General features: G+C 38.2%; 1 protein-coding gene across 2 annotated transcripts in view; it reads right to left on the bottom strand.

Annotated features, from left to right (window-relative positions):
- TBC1D9 (TBC1 domain family member 9) overlaps positions 1-25,619 on the bottom strand; it is a 51,563-nt gene that overhangs the window by 17,608 nt on the left and 8,336 nt on the right. For both annotated transcript variants that reach the window (XM_035552302.2, XM_035552297.2), the window contains exons 2-10: positions 18,219-18,329; positions 12,149-12,267; positions 10,362-10,590; positions 9,156-9,417; positions 7,566-7,773; positions 4,648-4,854; positions 3,039-3,209; positions 2,491-2,641; positions 751-965 (exon numbers count right to left, since the gene is read on the bottom strand). In XM_035552302.2, the coding sequence (XP_035408195.1) occupies positions 751-965; positions 2,491-2,641; positions 3,039-3,209; positions 4,648-4,854; positions 7,566-7,773; positions 9,156-9,417; positions 10,362-10,590; positions 12,149-12,267; positions 18,219-18,329 (1,673 nt within the window). The remainder of the gene's footprint in view (positions 1-750; positions 966-2,490; positions 2,642-3,038; positions 3,210-4,647; positions 4,855-7,565; positions 7,774-9,155; positions 9,418-10,361; positions 10,591-12,148; positions 12,268-18,218; positions 18,330-25,619) is intronic.

Here is a 25,619-nt window from a genome sequence, read left to right as displayed (position 1 = left end):
TACTCATGTTGCATCTGGCAGTATTAACAGTCAGACATTAAGTAGGCTTCTTAACACTTATGAATTCAGGTTTCTTTTATACAAAAATAGGTAAAATTTGCAAAAAAAGACAAAAAAAGGGCCCAGGTGACTACTGAAAGTTACGTAGAAAGAAAGAATGATTTGGGACTGGAAACTTGACTTGCATCACAGGCATAAAAACTCTAAAACAATGTACTGTTCAGCATTAACTGTACCAGTACATGGTTGCAATGTACACTGATATGCTCTAGAGTGTTTTTTTACGTTTGTTTTGTTTTGCCTGACTGAATTGCATCATTGAAAAAAGTAGAGGAGGTTTTGGAGGGTTGTTTTAACTAATTCATTAAGAAGGCCAAAACTTAAGGCTGAGCAATTAGAAAGTTTTTTTTTTCCTGCTTAAAAGAGTTCCTGAAGAACCCTTTCTTTGGGGTTCATTTTTTGTTTTCTGTAGATGCACTACAGGACAGTTCTGTAGTTATCTTCTGCCCAGCTTCTAGATTTAGAGGCAGAAAATATGCCTACAGAATGCTATGTAGGCCCTTGTGTTAAATCCCTCTGACCTCAGTACTACTGTAATTCTGCAGTGCTGAGGCTTCTCTTCTCAACATTTTACCAGTATCAGTGTACTTACATGGCCAAATACCCAAATGTGTACAGCTGAAGAAGCAGGAATAAGAGGAAAGAACTGGAATTCCAGAAATTGAAAGAGTGCCAAGGTATTTCAATTACCTGACAATATCCTATGTTTGGATTTCTAAAAGCATAAGCTGTCAACACTCTCCTTAGAGCAGCAATACCCATCTCATTCTGGAAAGCAGGGTGTTCTGGGAGGGAGCGATGCAGATCCCTCTCTATCTCTTCTGTAGCAAGGTTATACTTCCCCATCGATCTCTCCACTAGGTCCTCATAATAGCCAGGATGAGTGGCCATTTCATTAATGGCTCCTGGGAGTGGGAGAATGGTATTAAAACCACAAGAAAAAGCAAGGCTTAACAGATACAGTATCTCAACATGATGATGATCTTCTGCTCTCCTTTCATTTTGAACATCAGTTTTAAAATCCAATACACGCTTCGAAACAAATGTGAAACACTAGTTTTGTAAAGGTGATTTAAAAAAGTATAATGCTTAGATGATCTTATCTTCTCCTCTAGAGAGATTTTATATTAAGGTTTTGAAAAATAAAAAAAGAAAATAATAAAGCCTCTCTTTTTCATCCAGGATGAAAAAGGAGGCATGAAGAACAAAAAAAGCTGTGCAATCACATGGTATCATGAGCTTCCTCTGCAGCTGGCTGTGGGTTTGATTACCCTAAATAACTCAGAACATGCCTCTGAGAAAGCTACTTGCCCTGAGGAGGGAGTAGATTATGTTTGGTTGCAGAAAGTACAGTATCTCAGCCAAAAGTGAGAGACGGGAACTCCTGAGGTCTATTCCTGCTTCTGAAAATGACTCTGTCATCTTGGGCATGTTTTAGGGTTACTACCACACACTCACAGGGGTGCTATGAGGTTTCACTGGTGACTTCAAAACTTACCTGGAAATGACAGTCTCAGCAACAAAAGAAATCAAGTGCCAGCACACAGTAATGCACATTGAAAAAGACTGATTATAACTACACCATGAAAACTAGTCCAAACTATTAGCCAGATGCAGGACAGATCTGTGCATCTTGTGTATATTGTCTGAAAACATCTGTTTAATGCCAAACACCAAAAAGATGACTTAAGATCAAGCATTTTTAGCAAAGAAATGGAAAACAAAACAAGAAGTATCCTTATGTCATCATACAAAGTCCTTGGTGTGCTCATATCTTAAGTGTTGTAGGCAGCTGTGGTAACTATCTCATGAAGGTATGGAGCTAGAGAAAGCATACAGAAAGCAAAAATGTAAGAAGAAAATCTGATTTCCATTTAAGTTGTAACAAAATGGATAAAATCCTTCAGCTTTGAAAAAAGGCCTAAGGGGACACAGATGTAGAGAATCCTCAACAGCATAGAAAATATGGATGGACAGAGAATATTTTCTCACTATTTTTCACATACTGGGAGCACAGCAGCATGCTTAAATTTTGGAATTGCCTGCAAGAACTTATTGTGAAGGCCAAAACATTAACTGGATTCAGAAACGATTAAACGAATGCAAAGTAGGCCTGCTGGTGGTTTTTGAACATCTAGAAGCCCCTATGCTGCTGACTTCTGTTAACAGAATATACACTGTGCTTTTTTTTTTTTTTTTTTTTTTTTTTTTTAATATTCTTCCCTAGGTATCTGAGCCTTGTTTGAGAAAGGATGTTTTCTCATCTAGACAGAACTTGTCTAAACCGGTCTTGTGCCTGTTAACGCACAGCCTTACTTGCTCCAAATATTTTTGCATGCTTATTAACTACACCCTTAAATACTTTTGAAATTCTCTCTCCCCTCATGCTTTTGCTTATATCCCACAGTCATATTCTGAATGAATATTTACCTGAAAACAGTAGCCAAAGTTCCCCTCTCATGCCTTCTGGAATGCCCTTCAGCACAAGGTCTCTCGTCTTCTCGGTACGATACATACAGACTCCTTGGCCATATTCAGCAAAGTGAATCTTCCACGCTTGTTCTTTCAAAAACTCTTTAGCCTAACAGCAATGAAAGAAATGCATAAAGATGGGGCTTAACATTTTTAATAGTGTTAGAAAGAGAAGTGCTAAAAGCCTGTAATGTTCTAACTTTCCAAGGGAGCAAGAAATAATATGGCTACAGTCCAATTCTCTTCTTAATGGGTTGCCTCCTCCCATTTCTTAATTTCTATTCCAGTAGACCTTACTGTTAAAAGAAGACTATTGGAGCAGTTGTACTTCAGAAGAGGCATACAAACTCTCACATGTGAAATGTTTTGTTTTTGAAAAAAATATTGCCACTCGTAGAGACAAGTCTGTGGCAGAATGAAACTTTGCTGGGTCAACAGGATGTATTTTAAAGAAAACAATTTTAACAACTTTTTTCAGTCAGGTACAGCACTCAGACATATTTTACCAGCTTGGGGTTGAACTCCTCAGGTGACCTCCGTCGATACATAGTCATTAAAGCTTGAGTTGCTGTTGGAATGCCATTGCCATTGAGATTGAACTGTCGCTCTCCTTCCGACTCAGAGCTGAGGCTTTTGTGTGTGCTGGCAGAAATGATACTATTTGATCTTGTAAACACCTGCAGAAATCGGTCATGAACAACACAGGCATAGGACTGAACCAGTCTGGACTTTTTACTTTCTTTTACTTCAAAGTTTCTGTATGCTAACAGCTAACTCAGACTGAGCAAATTAAATCACCCACATACAATCAGAGTAAGAACAAAACATAATTTAAACCAGTATAAAATAATAACACTATCTGCAGTTTCCCCAATAATTTCCTCAATTATTTTGCTCCCCTCACTTGAAAAAAAATTATTCTAAAGAAAATTGAACACTGTCAGACTGTGATTAGGAAGAAAAATATTTTGGAGAAAAAGGACTCTGACTTCTCAAACAGCTTTGAAAACTTTTACTACAGTTAAGATCTCATACAGCAATTCACACTATATGCCTAAAATTGAAATTAGCAGTCATGTATGTCTACATATGTAATCATATTACTAACTGTAATAGTGATTGCAATCATTAATTTGTGCTTATAATTCCATAGGTAGAAAAAGAAGTTCCATTTAGGGAAAAGGTAAGAAGTTTCAGCATTATGCATACATGCATATGTGCTCTGGAATGCAACTACAACACACCAATTATACCTTACCACCAATAAAGCAAGTCAAAAACTGACTTTTAAGATTTATATGGCCAGCAGGGTAGGGCTATTCAGCGCAGTACTAAGGTATGGTTTAGTACACAGTTGGAACATGAGGTCTACCGACATAAAACCAAAATGATACAGCACAAAAGCCTTGTCTGCTTTGAGACCTGAACTGCTAAGCTTTGCTGGGTTAAACAGATCTGATGAGGCTGTGATATGGAGCACCTAAATTCACACAAAACTTAAGAATTCAAACAGAAGCCTTGATATTCAGGGTGTCTGAGAAACATTCATCTAACTACATCTTTTAAAAACTATTTACTTTGCACAGGTAAATAGCAAAGAAGTTCAGAACAGGACCACCTGTTTTTAGTTCAAACCTTCTGAAGTTCAAAAACAGTGTATTTATAATCTCATACGTCCTTCTCTGAAGGATCGAAGTATCCAATTCAGCAGTTTGACTTGCATTAAAATAGCTTTATATTAACTGATCTTTTTAAAATACTAAAATTCAACAATTATATTTTGACTTGGGTAAGTCATATTAAACAGTATTATTCAATTAACCAGATAGTTAACCATGCTACTTTTCACAAAAGATGCACTTTGATGTTAGAATGTGGCAGCAGGAGTTAAAGTAGCTCTTCCACTTCAACAGTGATTTCTCTTACTTCTAACATGAAAAAGATATTCTAGTCATAACATTTTAACTGTACAGCTTAGGGGAAGCTAAAGGCTTTACATCTAGAAGGTAAGGTTTCTGTGTACAAAGGTATAGCACTTAAAGGTTTTTGTCTTCTCTCTTATCGCAACAATTGAAACTCCCTTTTAGTAAACGATTCCTGTTCCCCTCCACATACCTCATCGTCAGAGCTCATACAACTTCCAGAAATATTTTTTTCCAAGTATATTTTTGAAGTTGTTTGTTGCAGAAAATCTGAGATCCTCTGTACAAGAAAGTCTCGGTCTTTCAAGTTGGCAAACAGGAACGTCATTCTGTTTTTAGTGCTGATTGATAACGGGCTGGGCAACACACTGGAGCTGTCTGCTTTTTCCACTATTGTCACCTAGGAAGAAACAGTTAGCAACAGATTAAGATCTTTAATTAATCAAGTTGCTTGGTTTAAGAAACTAAGTACAATAAACTCTTGTCCCTTCCTCTCCTATATCAAATCATCATGAACATCCCTCTACTGGAAAACAGGGTATGGATTCAACTGCTCACAAGTCTGAGGATGAAGACTGTCATCCCCCTACAACTGGCTTCTGCACATTCTCCAGCAAAACTCCTTTGCACTGCTTAGTTTATTTTACTCAGGCTTTGTTTTAAAAGTAGCAGTAGAACAAAATTTCTTCTGTGGGATGCAGATCTATGAGCTTTTTGTAGGACCTCCAAATCCCTCTCTTGGTCTTCAATGCTAAAATAGGCTGAAAATCTTGCTTACTTTTTATTGCTAACACATGTGAATAATTTTTTTTTTTTTTTAGTAACTCTCCTGTTCTACTATCTTATAGCTGCATACTGTAATAACAAATGTTAATGCAACTCCATTTTCATGACACACAGAAACCTGCAACTAAGGGAAACTAACCCCATACTTTTCCTTACAAAGGAAGGCATCCAATCTGTGACGTGAAAGTTTCTGTTTGACCTTCAGTTGTTAGTGGTCTGGTCACTAATCTAACTGAACTCCAGCCTGTAAACAGTACTCACACTACAATCTACCGAACACAGGGCACAAGTTCCCTGAACTTTTAGTGAACTTTTAGTGAAGTGTTTACACCAAGAAATCTCAAGGATAAGTCATACACGATGGACGAATTCTTTAACAGCTGTGTGTTCTAAACATTACCAATTATTAGCCTTAAAAACAAATTAATCCAGTTCGTGCAGGTCATACTTTGAAGAAAACACAAAGCATAATTCAAAGCACTTTCAACTTCTATGACTTTAAACAATTTCCTAGGTAACAATAACTGTCTTACTGCCTTTGGAATAGAAGAGGGCACATTTTGGCTTACCCGAAGTATCTTTTCTTTTTCTTTTTTTTTTTTTAAATTTAAAGTAGGGATCAATGGTGAGACATTAGTGTGTAATATTCACGTTTCTCTAGCTAAAAGGATAACTGTTTTTCACATATTTCCTGTGAAGATATATTTAAAGACCTCAATGAACAGCTCAGGTCCTAAATCGCCTCTCTGTCCTGTGAACTTCCATTTATTTTTCTGTTTACTACAAACGTGTTAGTTCTTCATTGACTTCAAGGACCTTCACCAACAGCATAATTAGCTAAAGAGTGTTCCTACGTTGTTTTCCTATTCCACTTAAAAACTGTTTGAGCATAATCAGCACAAAAAGAAGAATTTATAGAGGCACGGGACAAGCATTATGGCAAGTGTGCTCTGCTCTAACGAGAGCTGAAAACTGCTTATTGCCTATTGAAGTAGAGACACACAAGTATCTGAAGTGCTGATCTTGGAGCCTGCACGTACTAGGAGCAGCGAACAGTGCAGGCAGCTGCTGAAAATCTTTTCCAATCATCATTTCTGAATCAATGCTTTGTTATTGCCTTATCTGTCAAAACATCTCCAGAATGTTCCAGAACACTGGAATTAGGGTCTGAACCAATGCTTTAATTAAATAGAAAGCTTCCCTTTTAACTATCAAGGGTACTGATCTGTTGATCCAATGGCTGGCGTTATCCTGCGTGTTACCATTCTCCTTGTTGGTGCTGGAGACTTTACCTGTTCAGAATAAAAACACTTATTCCTTCAACTATTTCTTAAAGCTTTGAACCCCATGCTACTGCAGCTGTGATTATCAAAAATAGTTGTTCAATTTGTATCTAGGAAAAGAGGTCCAGTTAAATGCAAACCTTATTCCCCTTCTCTAACACTTTACTCAGAGGACTGTTGCTCCCTCTGAATTCCAGACAACTAGCACAATCGTAACTGAATGTCTCTGCTCAAGTAACCAAGGTCATTGCAACACACCGTGAAGAAGCTGTACTTCAAGGTTTCCAAACAAATACTATTTGTTTTTACTCCTAATGACATATGGGAAAAAAAGTGCTTTAAATATGCCATGGTTCTTCAGATAAGCTAAACTGTCCTTGTTTACATGAGCTCTGCAACTGTTCCCAAGACTTGACACATTTTTCCATCAACCCACAAAGCAAATCAATCATACAAAATCTCCCCAATACATCTTATTTCGTTGCCTCAAACTTTAATTATTTTTTACTGAACACGTATTTTAAGCAACCAACTTTAAAAAGGGCAGCACAAAAGCATTTGTTAAATGCTGGCAAATATTTTCCATATACAGGAATAAATAATTGCAAGTTTGTCTGCATGAAGAGACAATTCAATTCATTAGTATTACAAGTCTTTTTACATCTGACAGAAGCAAATTATCTGACAGATTCTTTAATAGAAGTTCCACTCATCTATCTAGGAAGTCTTATCGTCCCTCTCTATGAGATAAAAAATATACCATGGAAATGTAAATCAGAATAACAAATTACGTGAGAGAAAGAAGTCTTTAAGGTTGTAAAAACTGACAGGGAATTCCATGCGAATTTTAGTAGCAGGAACTTAGTTCTAAGACACACACTCATCAAATATTACTTAGAACACATCAGAATAGTATGCTCAAAAGAGGTTAAAGGCATGAAAAGAGGTTTTCTCCAACAATGGGGAAAAAAATTAGGATGCAATTTCCAATACAGTATTGCTTTATTTTTTGCCCTATCAATCTACATATATAAGTATTTACCTCTCGAAGAGGGATAATAAGGCTGCACAAGTTCTCTTCCTTACTAGTAAAGCAAATGTAGTTTGTAGAAACAAACATCTGACCCAAAATATGCATTTTGTTGAATGGAGTCCACAGAGTACAGTCTGTATGTCCATCTAACTTCTCATCCTTAGGAAGTCGAAACAACGCACGGTATCTCTCACTCTTTGCTCTGGCATCAAGATCCCTAAACAAACAAACAAAAAAAAAAACACCACAAAAAGCTGCCTTTTGTTTAAAGGCACCTGTACATAATACATTTTAAGGTATATTTTATACAAGCCATTGCAAGTTACCTACAACATACAACTCCGTTAAACATGTTAAACACAGCACGCAGTGGAAATAGTTTGCTTGTAAAAGATGTATAATCTCCCCTGCTGGAAGATTCCAAGACTACATAAAAAAAAAATCTGCCACAAATGACTTGGATACAATGACCCTGAATACTCAGAGGGAACAGGCTAGGTGATTTTTTGGCATTTGGCCCTATTTTCTGGGAGTGCGTGCAGTGAATCCAGTGATGGGACGCAAGGCAATGGCCTTAAGTTGCGTCAGGAGACGTTTAGACTGGGTATCAGGAAGAATTTATTATTGGAACGGGAGGTTAGGAATTAGAATGGGCTGCGCTGGTAGATTGTGGAGTCGCCATCCCTGGAGTTATTTAAGAGACACATGGATGTGCTGTTCAGGGAAATGATCTAGCAGTAGATTTGAGTGTTAGGTGGACAGTTGATGATCTTAAGAGTCTTTTCCAACCTAAATGATTTTATGATTATTAAAAAAAAATAAATGAGACCACATAATATTATGCCAAAAATGTTTCTTTGATGTTGATTTATTAACACAATGGAATCCTTAGGGCTAGAGTCTGTTAATAATTTCAGGATCTAGTCTTGCTAATGCAATCAATGTAAAACACTGAACAGTAACGGGCCTGTACTACAAAAGATTAGACAAACCTAAGGGATCAAATGCATGTCAGATGTCACCAAGTAATGAGAACTATCGACAAAAACTGACTAGTCTGTTATATGTCAATCATGTTAGTGAATGATACAAGGAAAAAATTAAAAAGAAACTATTAAATTGCAGTGTGATATCCATAGAAAGATGTAAATTCCAGACTTTATTTCATGCCTTGGAACTTCATTTCATTGCTTGTAGCTCTACTACTTTAAATAAGTTCTAGATGGAATTCATTATCTAGAGTCATTTTTTAATTCCAGTTATAGGACCAAGTATGAATGCTAGACATGTTTCCTGAAGAGGCCTTACAACAGATATCTAATGCAGCCAGTGTCAAGAGATGCATAAAAGCTTCTGAACAAGTGAGAATGTGACCCTAATGTGTCTCATTTTGCATATTTGCATATTTTTCTGTTCCTATTTCAACAGGAGACTAACTAATTATACCTAAATAATTCCTCACCTTTTGCCATCACCTAGAATCAATCATTCTTTTTTGGAATAACACTATATAGCAACATCATTAGAAAACTTCTAAACAAAACGCTGTAAGTAAAAGGAATGAGGAGAAGCAAATGACTAAGAGCCAGTGCTACCTACCGTTTCAGTGCAGATACTTTTTTGGGGGATTTCTTTTTCAGCTTGGGTAATGACCTGTCTTGTTCAAACCCTTCATTGTCCAAAAGTTGTCGCATAGCTATATTGGCAAGCTGTTCCATTAGTTTAAATGTCTCATTGATATTAAGGAATACTGAGAAGAAGTGTTCACTGGACCTTGTGCTCACTTTGATCATATCAGGGAAAAGTAATGTAGCATTCTTCTCAAGTTGAGTAATATCAACCCAGCGGATAACTAACTTTGCTGTACAGAAGTAAACAAAAAGATTCAGTGAAAAAAATAGCACATTCAAAAGCATTTATCTTCCATTTTCTATAAAATGTATTCAACTGAAATTTTCTTGCATCTTGAAAAGCTGGGAGGACAGCATAAATAGCTAGCTGGGCTAACATAACTTATCACTGTTACAGCACTTGCTCAGACTCTGATATCCTCTTTCCTAAGAAAGCAAGGAAATGTAATGTAGTCTGAACACACCAGACAGGCTTCTCACTACTCTACAACAGCTAAAGCAATACAATTAACTGTTTCACAGTTTATTTATCACTTGTAAAAGTATTTTGTAAAAGCCCTAATTTAATCAAAATATTGCATCCCACTTCATTAAAGAAAATCAAGAACTTGAGCAACTAGACAAGAATCATAAAAGAGCTTCTGTATATAAGATCAGTCTGTTCAGGGATGATGGATTTAATACTGCCACTGTCTAGGTATTTAGTCAGACTCTCCTACTACACAGACTGCTCAAGCAAATGCTGTCCAATGCTGTTTCATGGGTATTTGTCTTTTATAGTATTGCACAGATGTCATATTCAATTTGTTTGGGAGACAATTAAGTTTTTATTTCATGTCACAGTGTACAACCACAAGCATTTAGGAATCCTTCTGCCAATACTACAACAATCAGGATAGCATGTAGTCTTAAAAAAAGCTTCTTGCACAGATATTTGAACTAAGTATTTCTCCTATGTGCATCTCCACTTGTCAAAACACTGGCTGAAGTTAAAAAGATTTGTACAGTTCATCCCCAGGATACTCTAGTGTTTTATTTTTATACATCAAAATACTTCAAACATTACAGCAATGACATCCTGTTGACATGGGTCAACAGGCTAACAGTAACAAACTACGGAAGACTTCCTAACAATTCTTAGATGCACAAACAGACATTTCACTGCAAAACATACCTTCTCTTCCCATGAGGAAAGAATAAAAGCAAAGGTGATTAATGCTGAGATACACCCAGCCCTGACGGGGCACTTTCCCCTTCCAGTAACTGCAGGAGTAGTAGTTCACTAGTTTCTCTTCTTCTGGCATCCCAAATAACTTATGAAACTTCACTATGGCTTCCTTAAATTTTTCTGTGTCATCATCCTCCTTGATGCCATTGATTTTGTTGTACTCAGCAATGATGCCCTAGAAAGGAGCGAAAGAAGTACATAGCACACTAGGTGCTACAGAGTATCAGATATCCTTATTACCATCACTGTCAGGGGCAAAGGCCACAAGAGTTAACTGTGATGTCAAAGTATTTCACTTATCCTTCTGCCTATATAGATATTTACCTTATTCAAGGCTGTCTTCTGATTACCTTGCTCCCCACCATGCCTATGCCAAAAGTAATCAAACGTCAACCACTTAACTGCTTTGCTAGGATCCTGTTTAAAATTAACAAATTTATCTCTAATCCTAACTACTCTTTAAAGTACCCATGATTTGTAAACTTTTTCCCTTTCACATAAACATGTTCCTTGAGGAGACAAGGATAGGATTTCACTAGAAATTTTTTTCTAAAAAGAAGGAAAAAAAGAATCTGTTTTAAAAGTTATTTTATATTTTTCCTAATGAATGATTCCTTTTAGGATCTTGAGCAGAAGAAAGTAGGAGAAAAGAAATATTAGATTCGGATAACTGTCAGGATGGAAAACCATTCACACTTGTAGGTGCAGAAGTTCTTAATCAGATCTGAAGTGGCAGCAGTCCAGTGAAAAGCTGCTTTTTGATACCTCAAAGACTACAGTTGTTTCTGTTCTATATTGAAGTTCCGCTCTACTCACTTATTTTCCAATTATTTTTTTTAAATGCCCTCTATGTTAGAGATAAAAAGATACTGCTTGCCTTCAAATAGGTCCATTTACATGGAAAGTATAATACAAGACAGCGAATCATCATTCATTTGTCGGACAAATTTTTAATGCTCTATAAAGTATGAAAATATTCTAAAGTCTAAAAAGTAACAATTTCCTTAAAGGATTACATTTCACAAATTACTTCTAGCATAAGTTGTTTCCATGAGCATCTATAGCCCTCATATCTGATCAAGTAGTAAAACAAACTACCAACTACGGAATTCTTAAAGCAGTTGACCTACTACCTGAAATTATAAAAGAGGAATTTAACAAAGCCAATGCTTAAAAATACACAGAAATTAAGTACAGTAATTTTGCTTACAATCAATCTTTTACCAAACTACTTATTTTTATGTAGTTCTTAGTGTGGATGAAGTACATTTATCCGCATAGCTATTTTCTCTCCTATAAGGAGGAAAAGATGTACTGGTAAAACCAAAACAATTGACATCTCCCAACACCATCACAAATGTCAACACTAAGGGATTTAACTGCACAGAAAAGTAAGAAGGTATTATACAATACACACACGTTAAAAAAAGTCAAAGCTTTGCAATGAAAGTTACTCAGAAAACTTAAGACAGAAACAACAGTGCGATTAATTTTTTAGAATGCTTTAATGTTCACAGCCCTGCATATAATACTGTTTTTATTGCACTGCTGTAGTAATGTGCACTAATGCCACTTTCCTTTATATTTACAAACATGTTGCTATTTGGAATGTTTTTCCTTTCAAAAATATGGAGCAGTCTTGGGAATACTAGGTCAAATTTCTTTAGAACTCATAATAGTCTTACATCCACAATCACATCTATCATTACCAATATTTACAATAATATAACTACCTGTATTTTTCCTCTGACAAATGTATTTATGTCATTCTCATTCTCAAAGATGGAAAGAGTTTGCAACAAATTCTGTTCAAGCCATTCCCAGTGTTCAGTGATTTCCTTCCTTGAGCAACCTGTATATAAAACAAAGAAACAAACAAAAAATCACAAAATAAGAAATCAGCGTCTATGTCCTCTTAATAAATAAATAAATGGCCTACATAAAACTTGCCAGTAACTACAGTTGCCATATAACAGATGCTGTATCCTCGGAAATTACAGAATTCTCCCCCACGGTCCTCTAACTTCATAGTAAGTAGATGGCAATCTTCAAGATATTCTGACAAGCACAAACTGACTATGTCAGTATCACGAGCAAGAAAATCCTAGATTTAGAATTCCAAACATAGTAATGACACTGTGCTGTGCAGCATCACACTGAAGAGTTGGCAAAGGTATTACTCACATCTATTGGGAACTGACAAAAAACAACTGTTGTATATTCTACAATTGGTTCTTAATTCCTCAACACTACATACAAACACAAGCTACAAACCAATGATGAAATCACAAGAGCAACGCTGTAAAGGACCATTTTTCTATTATTTTTCCATTTTAAGTCTATTGTGATGGCTCTTCCTCAAAAGAAGGGTGCTGAAAGACCTCCAAGAAAGCTATTTCTTTTTAGGGGTGGGAGAATTGTCAGAGGTTGCTTATTTTTCAAAGTGAAAGAATAAACTAAACTTCAAGTTTTCTTAGCAAACCAAAAGGGGCCAAATGAGATCTCTTTGATACTGAGGAAGCAACATACATGTAATCTGTAAAGTAGTTCCGAAGAAGAATGAAAAAGCTTCGGGTATGAGCTAGAGCTAAGACATGCAAATTTTCACTTTTTTTTCTTGAGATGGGATTTTAATAAATGTAACTTCCATTTTGTCCCTCTGTTCTCAACAACTTGCAGAATGAAGTTGTTGGTGCTCTTCAGTATCTCTCTGTGACCATCCCGAATTAAAAATAAATTCAAGCACTCAAAAAAAAAAAAAAAAAGACTCCACCAAAAGAGGAGGTTGAGGGAATTGTGTCAAAATAGGGACTTTTAAGTATTTTCAGAAAAACAAACATTACATGTTCACATCTATATACGAAGCTTGATAAAAACATGTCAATCCAACTAGGAAATCAGATCAATACCTCATCGGTTTTGTTCAATCACAGTCTCTGTTTTACTCAGAACTAACAAGTAAATGTATCTACATGCTACCTAACACCTACAGAATACAGGAAAGCATAGCTGTTCACATGGAACAACCGTTAGAGAGTGGCGACACTACAACTAGCTGTTGCTGATAAACTCTCCAACTTAACTACAGGCACAAATCGTCCACGCTAGTACTATACTATTTTAACATAAATGTTTCTGCTGTGTATAGAAGAATTCAATGTAATCCTCTTGAATACAAAACAATTGTTTTCCATGTTGCTCAGCAACAAGTAATGAAGAAAAAATAGTATTTCTATGGAATACAATCAGAGGGTGAGTCCAGAGGAAGGCCACAAAAATGATCAAGGGGCTGGAGCACCTCTCCTATGAGGACAGGTTGAGGGAGCTGCGGTTGTTCAGCCTGCAAATGAGAAGGCTCTGGGGAGACCTTATAGTGGCCTTTCCATACCTAAAGGGGGCCTACAGGAAAGCAGGAGAGAGACTTTTTGTCAGGGAGTGAAGTGACAAGGAGTAATGGTTTTAAACTAGAAGAGGGCAGATTTAGATTAGATATTCAGAAGAAATTCTTTACTCTGAGGGCAGTGAGACACTGGCAGAGGCTGCCCAGAGAAGCTGTGGATGCCCCATCCCTGGAGGTGTTCAAGGCCAGGCTGGATGGGGCTTTGAGCAACCTGGTCTGGTGGGAGGCGTCCCTGCCCATGGCAGGGGTTGGAACTGGGTGGCCTTTAAGGTCCCTTCAATCCAAACCATTCTATGATTAAATAGCTATGGTTAACATCCTCAACCTGTAACCTCCCATCTCATTGTCTGCATTTCTCATCTCCATTTCAATTTTTGACTCCATAACTCTCCCAGACAGTTTCATCTACAGCAGATCGTGCAAGCAGGCCAAAATCAAGATATGATATAGAACATTTCTAGCCAAGTTCTCCTCACAGTCTAGATCTTTTCCTTGCTTTATTTACTAAGGATTAAAGAAATATTTTCACTGCAATATTTTAAACTATAGGTCTATTAACTCTGCTACTGGCAAGCCTTTGCCCATCTTAGCATGTTAGAAGCATTCACTACTTTACCATCATTGGCCTTTTAGGTAAATCAAGCAATACCTCTAAATCTGAGGGAAAGAAAAAGAGAAAAAAAATTCAACAGTTAAACTACTTTGGAATAGAGCCCTTCAAAGTTAAGATACGAAGGTACAGAGGGAACATGACTGTGTTCAGGACTGAGAAGAAAATTAACATGTTATGTCCAGTCTTCTCTCCCAAGTACATACTTACCTGAAATGCTTATTAGTCAACCTGAACTGCTGCAATTTACAGAAGGCACTACAAGAGAAACTGTAACACTTCGGGGAGCCTAAAATTGTTCTTGCCAGTAACAGCAGGCTCAGGAATGGAATGGCAGAAACCTCACTTTGTGCAGAGCGGGAGGAGAAAACATTTAAAGCTCAATATACAGAGACAATACGCATATATATATATGTGCGTGTATATATGTATATGCACTGTAAAACTCATAACTCTTTGTTAACCAGAACACGGGGGCTTTTCTCAAAACCTTTTCCAATGCATATAATACAATTTCAAGATTGGTGCTTTAAAATAATCCATGTTCTTTTTTTCACATATGGAATACGAATTTAGAAACTTGTATGGAAATGCACATAAAATACCACTACCGTGAAAAACCTACGGCAATGATTCTACACCTGAAACACACAAAGCCATAGTAAGGATGACTGATTTTACAGTTGGAATTGGAACTAAAGAGTTGTTTGTTTCCAAACAGGGTATACGTATATACCATCACTCTTTCCCTGAAATTAAGGGCTCTCAGATTTGGAATGGGGACGTAGCACAGAAAGGCTATTAAAATATACAAGGCTGATCACGTACAACATTTTGAATTTCTAGACCGTTACAAAATTTATATGCCTTAAACTGTTCTTGCAAAGTCACCAATAACATCTTTCATATTATCTTTCCAGTCTAGTTCAACAGACAGAACTGTAACCTGTAGCAGACATGTTCAACATCACACTGCACTGGAAGAGGTGCTGTAAACAAGCCCACTTACAGAGCTACAAAGCCTCAGATCTAACCAGCTTGCATTCTCATACAGCCTACATACATAGAGTTAATACCAAAGCAAATTCCTATCCCTATCCAAAATGAACTATAAATAAATCTAGGTTCCAAACATAACTTTAAGTCACTTTAGAGCAAACAAAACCCCTTGAATTATTTTTCGCCCAGAAGAGTCTTGTACAGAACAAGATCATATGTCATGCAGCATGAATGAACCAGGAAGCAATCACATTTGTTCCAGTCATTCTGTACAGCTACTCACTGAAGGCAGAGATTATTGCTTTGTGGAAGGCATAGGAGAATAGGACAAATCTCCGTAAAAATAAGAGATTACAAGTACCAAATAAATGGCAGTCTACCCCTAGGGAACAGGGAGGGACAGTTACACAATGTAGAACAAATCACTCGCATAGGTAAATTCAACAAAATCCCTTAATACCCTGTATAATGGTAACAACCCTTGATCAGTTCAGAAGGAATTGCTGTAGTTGTGAGTTCATAAAATAATCACAGTGCAGAGCCTTAGGCAACGCTGGGCCGCTCAGCTTCAAGGCTGCAGAGATAAATGATTTGCTCTGTAAAATTTTATCTCCCATTAAGAGTCACACTATTCCCTTCAGGGGATAAGCCTGAGCTACTGCAGTCTTACAAAAATACAAAACAAAAATAATGAAGCCAATCACCCAGCCTGATATTATAAGATTAAAAATTCAAGAAACAGTCCGCAAAAAATGGAAGCAGATATATTAACTACTTGGTTAGCAATTTCAGTTAGGGTTCAGATTCAAAACTGAAGAGCATGTTTTTTAAAAACAGCTTAAATGTTAACTGAGTACCATATTTCTACATTCAAAACTGCAAGATCTGTCACAGAAAAGGAATGAAAATCCCTCGCAGTTCAGTAGCAGCATAAGTTTCCACATGTATGGTACATTTGTTTATTCTGGGGCCATAACTCATCCACCTTCCATTCTGTGCCCCTGGTTACCTGAGGACAAACGTTGTTAATAAAATAATTATCTGTAGGTGTCATGCAACAAAACATACGAATGCGCTTAAAGAAAAAGTTACATGGTCTATTTCCAAAATCTCAAAAATTAATTTTTGAATGTGTGCACAGTATGAACACCTTTGAAGAACAACTCCTTTGAGAGCTTTGTGACGCATTTTCTTTGGAGGGGAGCCTGCAAACAGTGAGAAAGTTTCTGTCCTCAGTTGTTCCCTTTCAAGGTTCTGGGACAGAGGTGCTTACTCACGGCTGTGCAGTGATACTCTGGTGAAAGGAAGATGAAATCTCACATGGATCTGCAACTAGCTCTGCTTGTGCACAAGTAGTGTAAAAGACTTACATGCAAGCACTTTTACCCTTCTTTCTCATGACTGGCATCCAAGGAAAGCTGAACTGCAATGTCTCATCACTTACTGTCACAGCAAAGTAGCTGACAGTACAAAGCAAACAGTTAAATGAAGATTCAGAAACAACCTTCATAACAGACTATTTCATTAATATCTGCTTTTACTATTAGCTGCCATTAAAGGCAAATTACTTTATACAAATTAAAATCATCACGGAGTTGATACTGGTAGGTGTATAGGGAAAAACATCTGTTTAAATTGATGCCCTCTGCCAGGTCTTATACTATTGAAAGTTGCAAGAAATAATTGTGTTAAGACAAGCTATTCAAAAATTTCCTATCGGATACAGAATATGACACAGCTCTGATACCACCTTTGTCAGATACATGAGTCTCATGCTTCCAAGAGCAGACTCTGCTTTGATCTGCTATCATTATTAGATCTATGGCAAGCCTTCACCCATTCCTCTTCTTCCTTTCCCAAGAGAGAGGGTTTGTCTGGAGGAATAGTCACATAGAGTACGTCCGCATCACATTTTATTGAGAGAATAGGCACAAAGGAGAGGTCAGTGTTAGGCCAGAACTCTACGGCCTCATTAACCAGTATTTTGAATGTCAGGCAGCACATTGATTTACCAGCTATGATAATGACAGAAGAAATGGTCTTAAGGTTAGATATGTCAAAGTTTGAGCCTCAACTACCAAAAACTCTTAAGAGTTTTTGCATCCCTCTAAGAATATACACTTCCGTATTTAACTCTGATCTAGCTACTGCCTGGCTGAAATTAAATACATAACTAGAAGGACAACACTGTCTGAACTAACTGTCCAGAAGGTCAGCATCCCTGGGATCTGGATGGTATTTATCCTGAAGGAGACTGAGTCTGTGATCCAGGAAATGTCATACCCATATTCAGTATTCAGGTGAGAGCTGGGTTTTTACTACCTTCCTAGTTTCCATTTCAAGGGAAGCCAGGTGCCCAGCTAATTTGGGGGCCACAGCCCAGGCACTCCTCCTGTTGTACATTTTAGAGACACCCACCACCCAGGAACGCTGTATTTCAGAAGTGCTGCAGGACTGAGCCATGGGCATGGAGGCATGGACACTAGACTGCTTCCCTGAGAATGTATTTGGGAGATGAAGGGTGGGAAATAACAGAGAACTCTCTCCCTGCTCCATGACCATTTCTGTTTTTCCTCAGTTAGCGTCGAGCATAACAGATACATACATGCTGGCAATCAAGGTCTGAATATTAGACGCTCTGGAACTTCTTAATTTAACCACTAGAGCAGGTTTTCATCCTGACCTATTTCTTTGTCCTAAAATGACTATGCACAGCAGGCAGGATGCTCTGTTAGTTATGTGGCACAGTACCCAGGAAGAATGAAAATCCACATGTCACTATGTTTGTCCTTACCACAGGCAATAGTCCAATAGACCAGGGAGTCTGGTGCTTGATAGAGGATTCGATACGGTGCCACTCTGGCGCTGGAGTCCAACACGACATCAAGAGTACCCACAAGGAGACCTACGGAAAGGGAAATTCTGATAAATACACAGTGATGAATCACCTGAGACCCCAAAGGAAGGGGCTTCATATGCTCCTAACCCCTTGATTCACGCTTCACAACAAAAGGCAGACCTATGTATTCATCCCCATGCTTGTTCCCTCACATTATAAAGAAGAGTGACTCAACAGAGAAAATATCTTCAGTTTCAACAAGATTTCATCTTCTAAACATACATCAATCCTAGCATGATGGCAGACAACTTGAAGCAAAGATAGCTGTTTTATAAAACTGTATTTAAAAGTTATTTAGGTCTTTTCTGCTTCATATACTTTTGGACCCCTGGAGAGGGAAAAAAAAAAAGGAAAAGAAAAACCCAGATAATACACCCTAGAAGAGTTCAAAATTCAGATGTCAGCTAGAAAAAACTAAGACTTCCAGCAAAGATAATTATGCTATTTAATGGTCTGATTTTTTTTAGGGTAGAAAGGATCAAAATGCCTAACAGTCAAGCTGGTTTTCAGCTGAAAGGATACCGATGAAAGACAAAGCCATACTGTTTTCCCAAAGTAGCTTTGAAAATTCTTTGCTAGTGAGGGACAATCAACAGTTGCATACCGAGAGCTACCAATAACTCCTGACTATATTTCTGCAAATTCTAAATGGTATTTTAATAAGAAATCACATACAAAACTTAATTCTAACCCCACCAAAACCCTCTCCCACCAGATGCCCTATTTATTCTTGAAAGATGCAAAAGATTTCTCCCTTTTCACCTCCACATAGAATTTTCATCCTCCCTGCAGAGATGTGGGTTGTAAATTCTCAGCAAATTCACATCTTAAAAACAGATGGATGAACTTTCAACGATTTTTTTCTGCAAGTATTTATTAGGGCAGAAAATATTTTCAATAGCTGAAATAAACTGCACATACCAAAATCATTTTAAAACATTGATGCTCAAATCCTCTTTTCATTTCAACTGCTTTCATCTTTTCCCATCATAGTTGTACTAGTTCCCCATTCTGTATTGTCATGACTGGAATAGAAGACTGCTTCCCTAGCTATTCTTCTTTCAGTTTTGTTTTATGCATTATAAATATATAAAAGCACTACCTATTTTCCATTTTAGCAAATCCAAAAAATTAGAACTGCAACTGACATTTGGAAATACCCCACCTATTAGTGACCTTGGATTCCCCCATTTTATGTTTTTTATTTGTTTAGGACAATGAAGCTTATACATTGATCTTCACAGGCCAGATCAACTATAACCTATTCCTGCCCGATGCACTGATGCTCACCACGTTTTAATTCACAAATTCTGTAATAATGAGAAACAAGCCTGGACGTGCTATTGGTCATTAGCAAGCAATACTAGAAAGTTGTGTGCTGGTTACAGGATATGAATACAACACATTAACGTAAAATATCCCAGTGTTCATTACTCAAGCTAGCTTTGTTGTTACTATTGTATCTCTCATGTCTTTTGATTACTGGTGTACACTGACAAGCTGCCTTTGATCAATCTGCCACCAGCCCTCCTAGTTGCATCTTGACTCCTTTCAAACTCAGCAGACCGAAGCAGGTTAAAACATTTCTTTCACCTTCCAGCATTTCGCAATTTTTTGTTACATTCACCCTCTCCATTCAGCCTTCACAGACATAGTATGGCTCTGCTCCAGAAAGCACGTGCATACACACTTTCAATCACAAGCAAATATCTCAAATGCTTAAAGCTACTAGTGAACTTAAGAGCATTTCTCAACTGGATCGCAGACCAAGCCAGACACTACACTGAATGTATCCGCTGGGTTTGCTGCAAACTCATAGCAGGACTTGTGCCAAAGATTCTTCACGCTTTGCAGCTTCACGTGTCTACTGACGGTACTGAACACACAAAAAGCATGATGAAGTATCTACATAAAGTTGTCTGCTGGCCAAATGTAATCTTCTCTGAGGTACAGATACACTATTAAGTCACTGTGATCTTTAAAAATATGGTTGTTTCTTTCCTTGTAGTGTATTTCCAAACAAGTTGGTCTGAGGGTGGCCCTACTGATTCCATCGCTAGATCTCTTGGGGTGCTACGGTTGTAAAAACTGGGATACAAAGCCGAGGTTAGAGCTAGAATAAACCTACTGTTGCGCAGCAACAACAAGTTAAAAGAAGTGCCCCATCCTGTCTCCTCCTCCCTCATTACTGGAGATAGAAGGACAGGAACACTCCCCTGCCCCACCAAACAGAAACCATGTGAGGTAGAGCTACGTATTCAGGAAAGGTGGAGAGAGCCATACGAACAAAAATAGGGCTAGGCAGCACTGAAACAGAGAGATGTTATGCGTTACAAAAAGGCTGCAATATGTAAGAGTTGCCCAGTCCCTTTTCAGGAACAGAAACAGGCTGTAGAAATATCCCTGAGGTACGGTTAAAGGAAGAAAATTCCCTGAACTCCAAAAGACCCTGTGGAAAATTCGAAGTCTAGCTTACCAAGTCAATTGCAACAGTTTATCAGTAAAACCTTACTTGCATAATAAAATAGTTATTTTGATAGATGATACATGTGATACTTCAAAATAATTTATGCATTCTTATATATTAAAGTCAATTAATATTTATTGTTGTCATTATACAATTATCCCTGATTGTTTTCCTTCAGGAACTGTTCCACTTTGCACTGTAGGACAGGTTTTTGTTTGTTTTCAAGGCAGACACATGACACAACCAAACTAAAAGAAACAGCAGTTCAAATAATCAGAGGAATTTCTACTTGAAGTGATCATCATTATAATAAAAAGAATATGAATTTATTTTAATATTGCTCAGTAACTCTCCATACAGAAAGTACCTTTTGAAATATGATTAATAACTGGAAGTTCACATAAAAATGAAACAAGCAACAAAGAATCATATTCTTTAGATTAGACTGGTCCTTGGGCATGAGCCAGTGAATTATGCAGGCATCACATCATGTGACTACACTGATTGCAAGGTTTTTCCCCATGGTTTCATCAGGTTTCTGACTACAGTGAAATAAGGGAAGGAATTTCCAATGTAATAGTATTGAACCTGCAAGCCCTTGTTCAAGCAAGCAGTTTCATCAGCAATGATCTAAAGCCCATGTTAAAGTTTGTGGGATTAGCGCCTGACTGACTGGTGACAGCCCCGATCCTGAAGGCACTCAAGCACAAGTAACCTTATATCGAGCAACAGTCCCATCACACATGCCGCATTTCTAGAGTAGCTATACCTAGACATGGGGGCAGAAGGGGGAAGAAAAGGGAGGGATAATGTCTTCATTTTGTTTGGTAGAGCTTTTTGAATAAAATCAGCTTTGTCTTTTGCATACTTGTACTCTCCACAAAAGACCAGAAGACCACTCAATATTTTCTTCCTTTTCTGTAAAACATGAAGCAGTGACATGTAACATCTGAAACCAGGGAAGCCACAACTGGCTAGGAAGCCTGGGCAATTACTCTTGCGTCACGTTACTGGAAGGACATACAATGCACTAGAGGGTGTTACTGAAAAGTGGTTTGGTTACCCCATGCAACTTACTCCGAAGGAAGAAATTGTACCATATTTTATTTATCTGACCACTGTACCTCACATTTAGTCTTGAGCTGTGCAAGGATTATAACTCCACCTCAAAGTGCAGAGATTAGTTGTCCGTATTCTGCATTACGTTATGACTTATTGTGCTTGTATCCTTACACAGGCAACCACTTTTTGAAGTGTTTTTCACTAGAAGCATTTATTACCACATGAAGCCTGACCTCCTGTATAACATGGACCCCTTTAAGCCAAACGATTCCTATCTGACCAAACTATTTCCCAGAAAGGTAAGTTACCTTCATTTCAAGACCAGCACAATTGATTCAGACAGACTCTTCCAAGCACCACTGCACTGCACTCTCCTCTCTTTGGGAACCAACATCCCAGACAGCTTACAGTCCAGACTGCTTACAAATTACCAGTAAACTGTCATGAAATCAATGGATGTTCTGCAGTAGAAACTTGGTAAACCACCACCGTGGAAAACACACACACTTTATAGTATATGAACACAAACAGCTGCCTAAGTCACAATGAATCACAGAACATCCTGAACTGGAAGGGACCCACAGGGAACGTTGAGTCCAACCCCTGGCTCTACACAGGACCACCCAAAAGTCAGACCCTGTGTATGAGAGCACTGTCCAAATGCTTCTTGAACTCCGGCAGCTCAGTGCCGTGACCACTGCCGTGGGGAGCCTGTCCCAGTGCCCGACCACCCTCTGGGTGCAGAACCTTTCCCTAACGCCCAGCCTGACCCTCCCCTGTCCCAGCTCCATGCCGTTCCCTTGGGTCCTGTCGCTGTCCCCAGAGAGCAGAGCTCAGCGCCTGCCCCTCCGCTCCCCTCGTGAGGGAGCTGCAGGCCGCCATGAGGCCTCCCCTCAGCCTGCTCTGCTCTGGTTTGAGCAAACCAAGGGGCCTCAGCCACTCATGTCTTCTCCTCTACAGCTTTCACTATCTTTGTAGCTCTCCTTTTGGGGTTCTCTAATAGTTTTATGTCCTTCTTACATCATGGTACCCAAACCGTACACAGCAATGTGTTTTCAGTTGCTTGAATATTTGCATATTGCTGGGCTTGATGACTATAGCACAGATATTTGCTGCAGGTATGTTTCTCCTCCTTTTTATGTCTAAAAATTTAACTAGTGATTACCTTTTTTTTTTTTTTTTAAACCTCTCACAAGAATCTGCAAGGGTTTTTTTTTTTTTTCTTCAATTACTGGTGTTTTTACATTAAAAGGAAAAGCAAGTTTATGCACCTTAAACATAAACATTTTTTTTGCTGCTGTTACAGCAGGATTGTCTTCCTGACAAACAGTAGCCCTGTATTACCAAAAATTATGCTTTATTTTAAATAAAACACACAAATCAAGTAGTCTTTATCACCTTTCTACCACTCCTCCAACACCAATCTAATAATTATGTTTGTGCCCCCACATTTTACCTGCTAAAAACAAGGTTCTCAGAGTAAATCAGGTTACACATTCAAGAGTGAAGACCTAGATTATGTATCACCTCTATTGCACCTTATTAAAACACCAAAACCAATTTAGCTACTGTTTATGAACAACAATATATAGTGACCATTCAGACCATGAAAATCACTAGCAGCCGTGGCTTTCTTGCCCAGAAAGCACTACCTATCAAAAAGCTCAGGACAATAACCAACAGTGACGCTTCCCATTCAGCTTTAACATTGCAGTCCTCAAATTTGAGGTGCTTTCAGCGCACAGCAGAAATCTGCAACACCTCCACTCTTCAGTGTCACAGGCAACCTGCAACAAATCTTGCCGAGAGCTGGAATGAGGTCACTCTGCAGTTGGTGCAACTGCTGTGCCTGCTACTGCCACCCAGGAAAACACCCTCCTCTCCTCCAGTTAGCCAGATGATGAGCATGTGTCATCCCCTGGCTCCCAAAACTGAGCCCTGCCCTGCCCCCATTGCTGCTACATCCTTCTCCCTGCACTACTACTAGCCACAAACGGTGTAAAAAAAAAAATCCAAGAATCCAGCAGATGCAAAGATGCTTGAAAGGGGTTAGTCAATAGCTCTTAGGAGTCTCAGTGGAGGCAAAATGGGAGGTTGAAGAACTATGCAGTCGCAGCAGTAAGCATGTATGCAGGGCAGAGGAGCACCAGCTGCTTCCTAATTCCCTGCTCCCCTTTTTGTACCCTTTCAGCTGCCATGGACTGAGCCAGGGGTGGGGACAGCGGAAATCAAGGCAGATTTGCTGCCATTTGACTTCTCACAGAGATATCCTGTGTGTCGCCCTTACTGAGTCTGTCAGAGGTCTGAATTTTATCACCTTGCCAGGCTATTTTCCTTTGTTTGCGGAAGCAGCCTGAAATGATACATTTTCACTTAATGCATCTCTATTTGCTGCGCTAGTAACACCACCACATAGCCTAAAACAATAAAAAAAAAAAGCATCACATCACTCATCATCATTATTACGGAAAATTTTACACAAATCGTTTGCAAGAGAAGACTGCTGACAAACCATTACTATCAACAGCCTGACAGTCTCTCAAGACATCTTCTGTTAAAAATAAACACTTCTTAAAACACCTAAACAAACAGCACACGTTCATCTTTTTCGCACCTAGAGAAAAACAGAAGTGTACAGAACAGAACTAAGACTTCTTACAGGTCACCCGGTGACTCTCGGAGTCACGCTCATGGGTTATTACTCAGTTAGCCCCACGGATGTTAGCAGCCTATTCGTATGTGAGCTCAACACCGCAAGTGGGAAAGCTGGCAAAGTCACGTGTCATTAGTAAGAAGTTTTCAAAACAGGCATAGTGACATTCCAGGTGAATGAAAGAAATACCGCTTATATGATTCCCTTACTTGCTGTGTGCTGATGACCCCTTCTCTTTCCACTAATGTCAGATGGACACATAATGAGCTCTGGCCATAATCCTGAAACATCCAAGGGACCTATTTGGATTGTAGACGTCTGACCATTTCTGGGAAAGCCCAATTCAGCCCTGCGTCAGCCATATTTTCACCCAGAGCATTCAGTTTTATATCGAAATCATGGACAACAGAAAAACTCGTCCTCAAGTTTAAATATTACTTCCTGGACTATAAAAACAATTACTCATGACAATACATAACTAAGATGTACAGTACAAGCTATTGTGTTTTGCCTAGGCACTATATGAATCATTTCTTTTCTATTTTTTTTTCTTTCAAGACGGTCCACGTGTTTACATAATTAGCTCACTCATTTGTTATTATAGGAGGAGGTCATCCAATTACTTGACAGTCGAAACTCAACCTAGAGCAACAATCTGAACTCCACAAGTAATATTATGGGCAAATCCTGTTAAATGGGGTGGGACAAAGCTATTTGATTCCATTTCATGGGATAGACTAAATGAATAGTAAGTATTATATATACACCACTCAAAAGTAACTACAGTATTAAGCTTCCCATCCTAGTAATAGTATCCTCAAAAGTAAGCAAATATCTTCACTGCGAACACCACACTTGAAACTTCATGAAGGTTTATACAGTTTTGCATTATATGCATAAAATTCATACAAACTAAAGCAAAACAGTACCTAAATACTTGGCTACTGTCTTCCATATGGGTTATATAGCATTGACTTTATATGAACATGTAACGTATAACAAAAAATACCCAAAACACTCTTCCTCTGGAACCAAAGCCTACGATCCGTTAAGTTTTCCTCAACTCCTGCCTTTGTTGCTCTTTCCTTCTACCACTGAACTTCACAGAAGTTTT

This window comes from Cygnus atratus, chromosome 4 (genome assembly GCF_013377495.2).
Source record: "Cygnus atratus isolate AKBS03 ecotype Queensland, Australia chromosome 4, CAtr_DNAZoo_HiC_assembly, whole genome shotgun sequence".
Classification (NCBI taxonomy): domain Eukaryota; kingdom Metazoa; phylum Chordata; class Aves; order Anseriformes; family Anatidae; genus Cygnus; species Cygnus atratus.
Note: the sequence above shows the minus strand (reverse complement) of the source record. Positions and strands in the feature narration are given on the sequence as shown.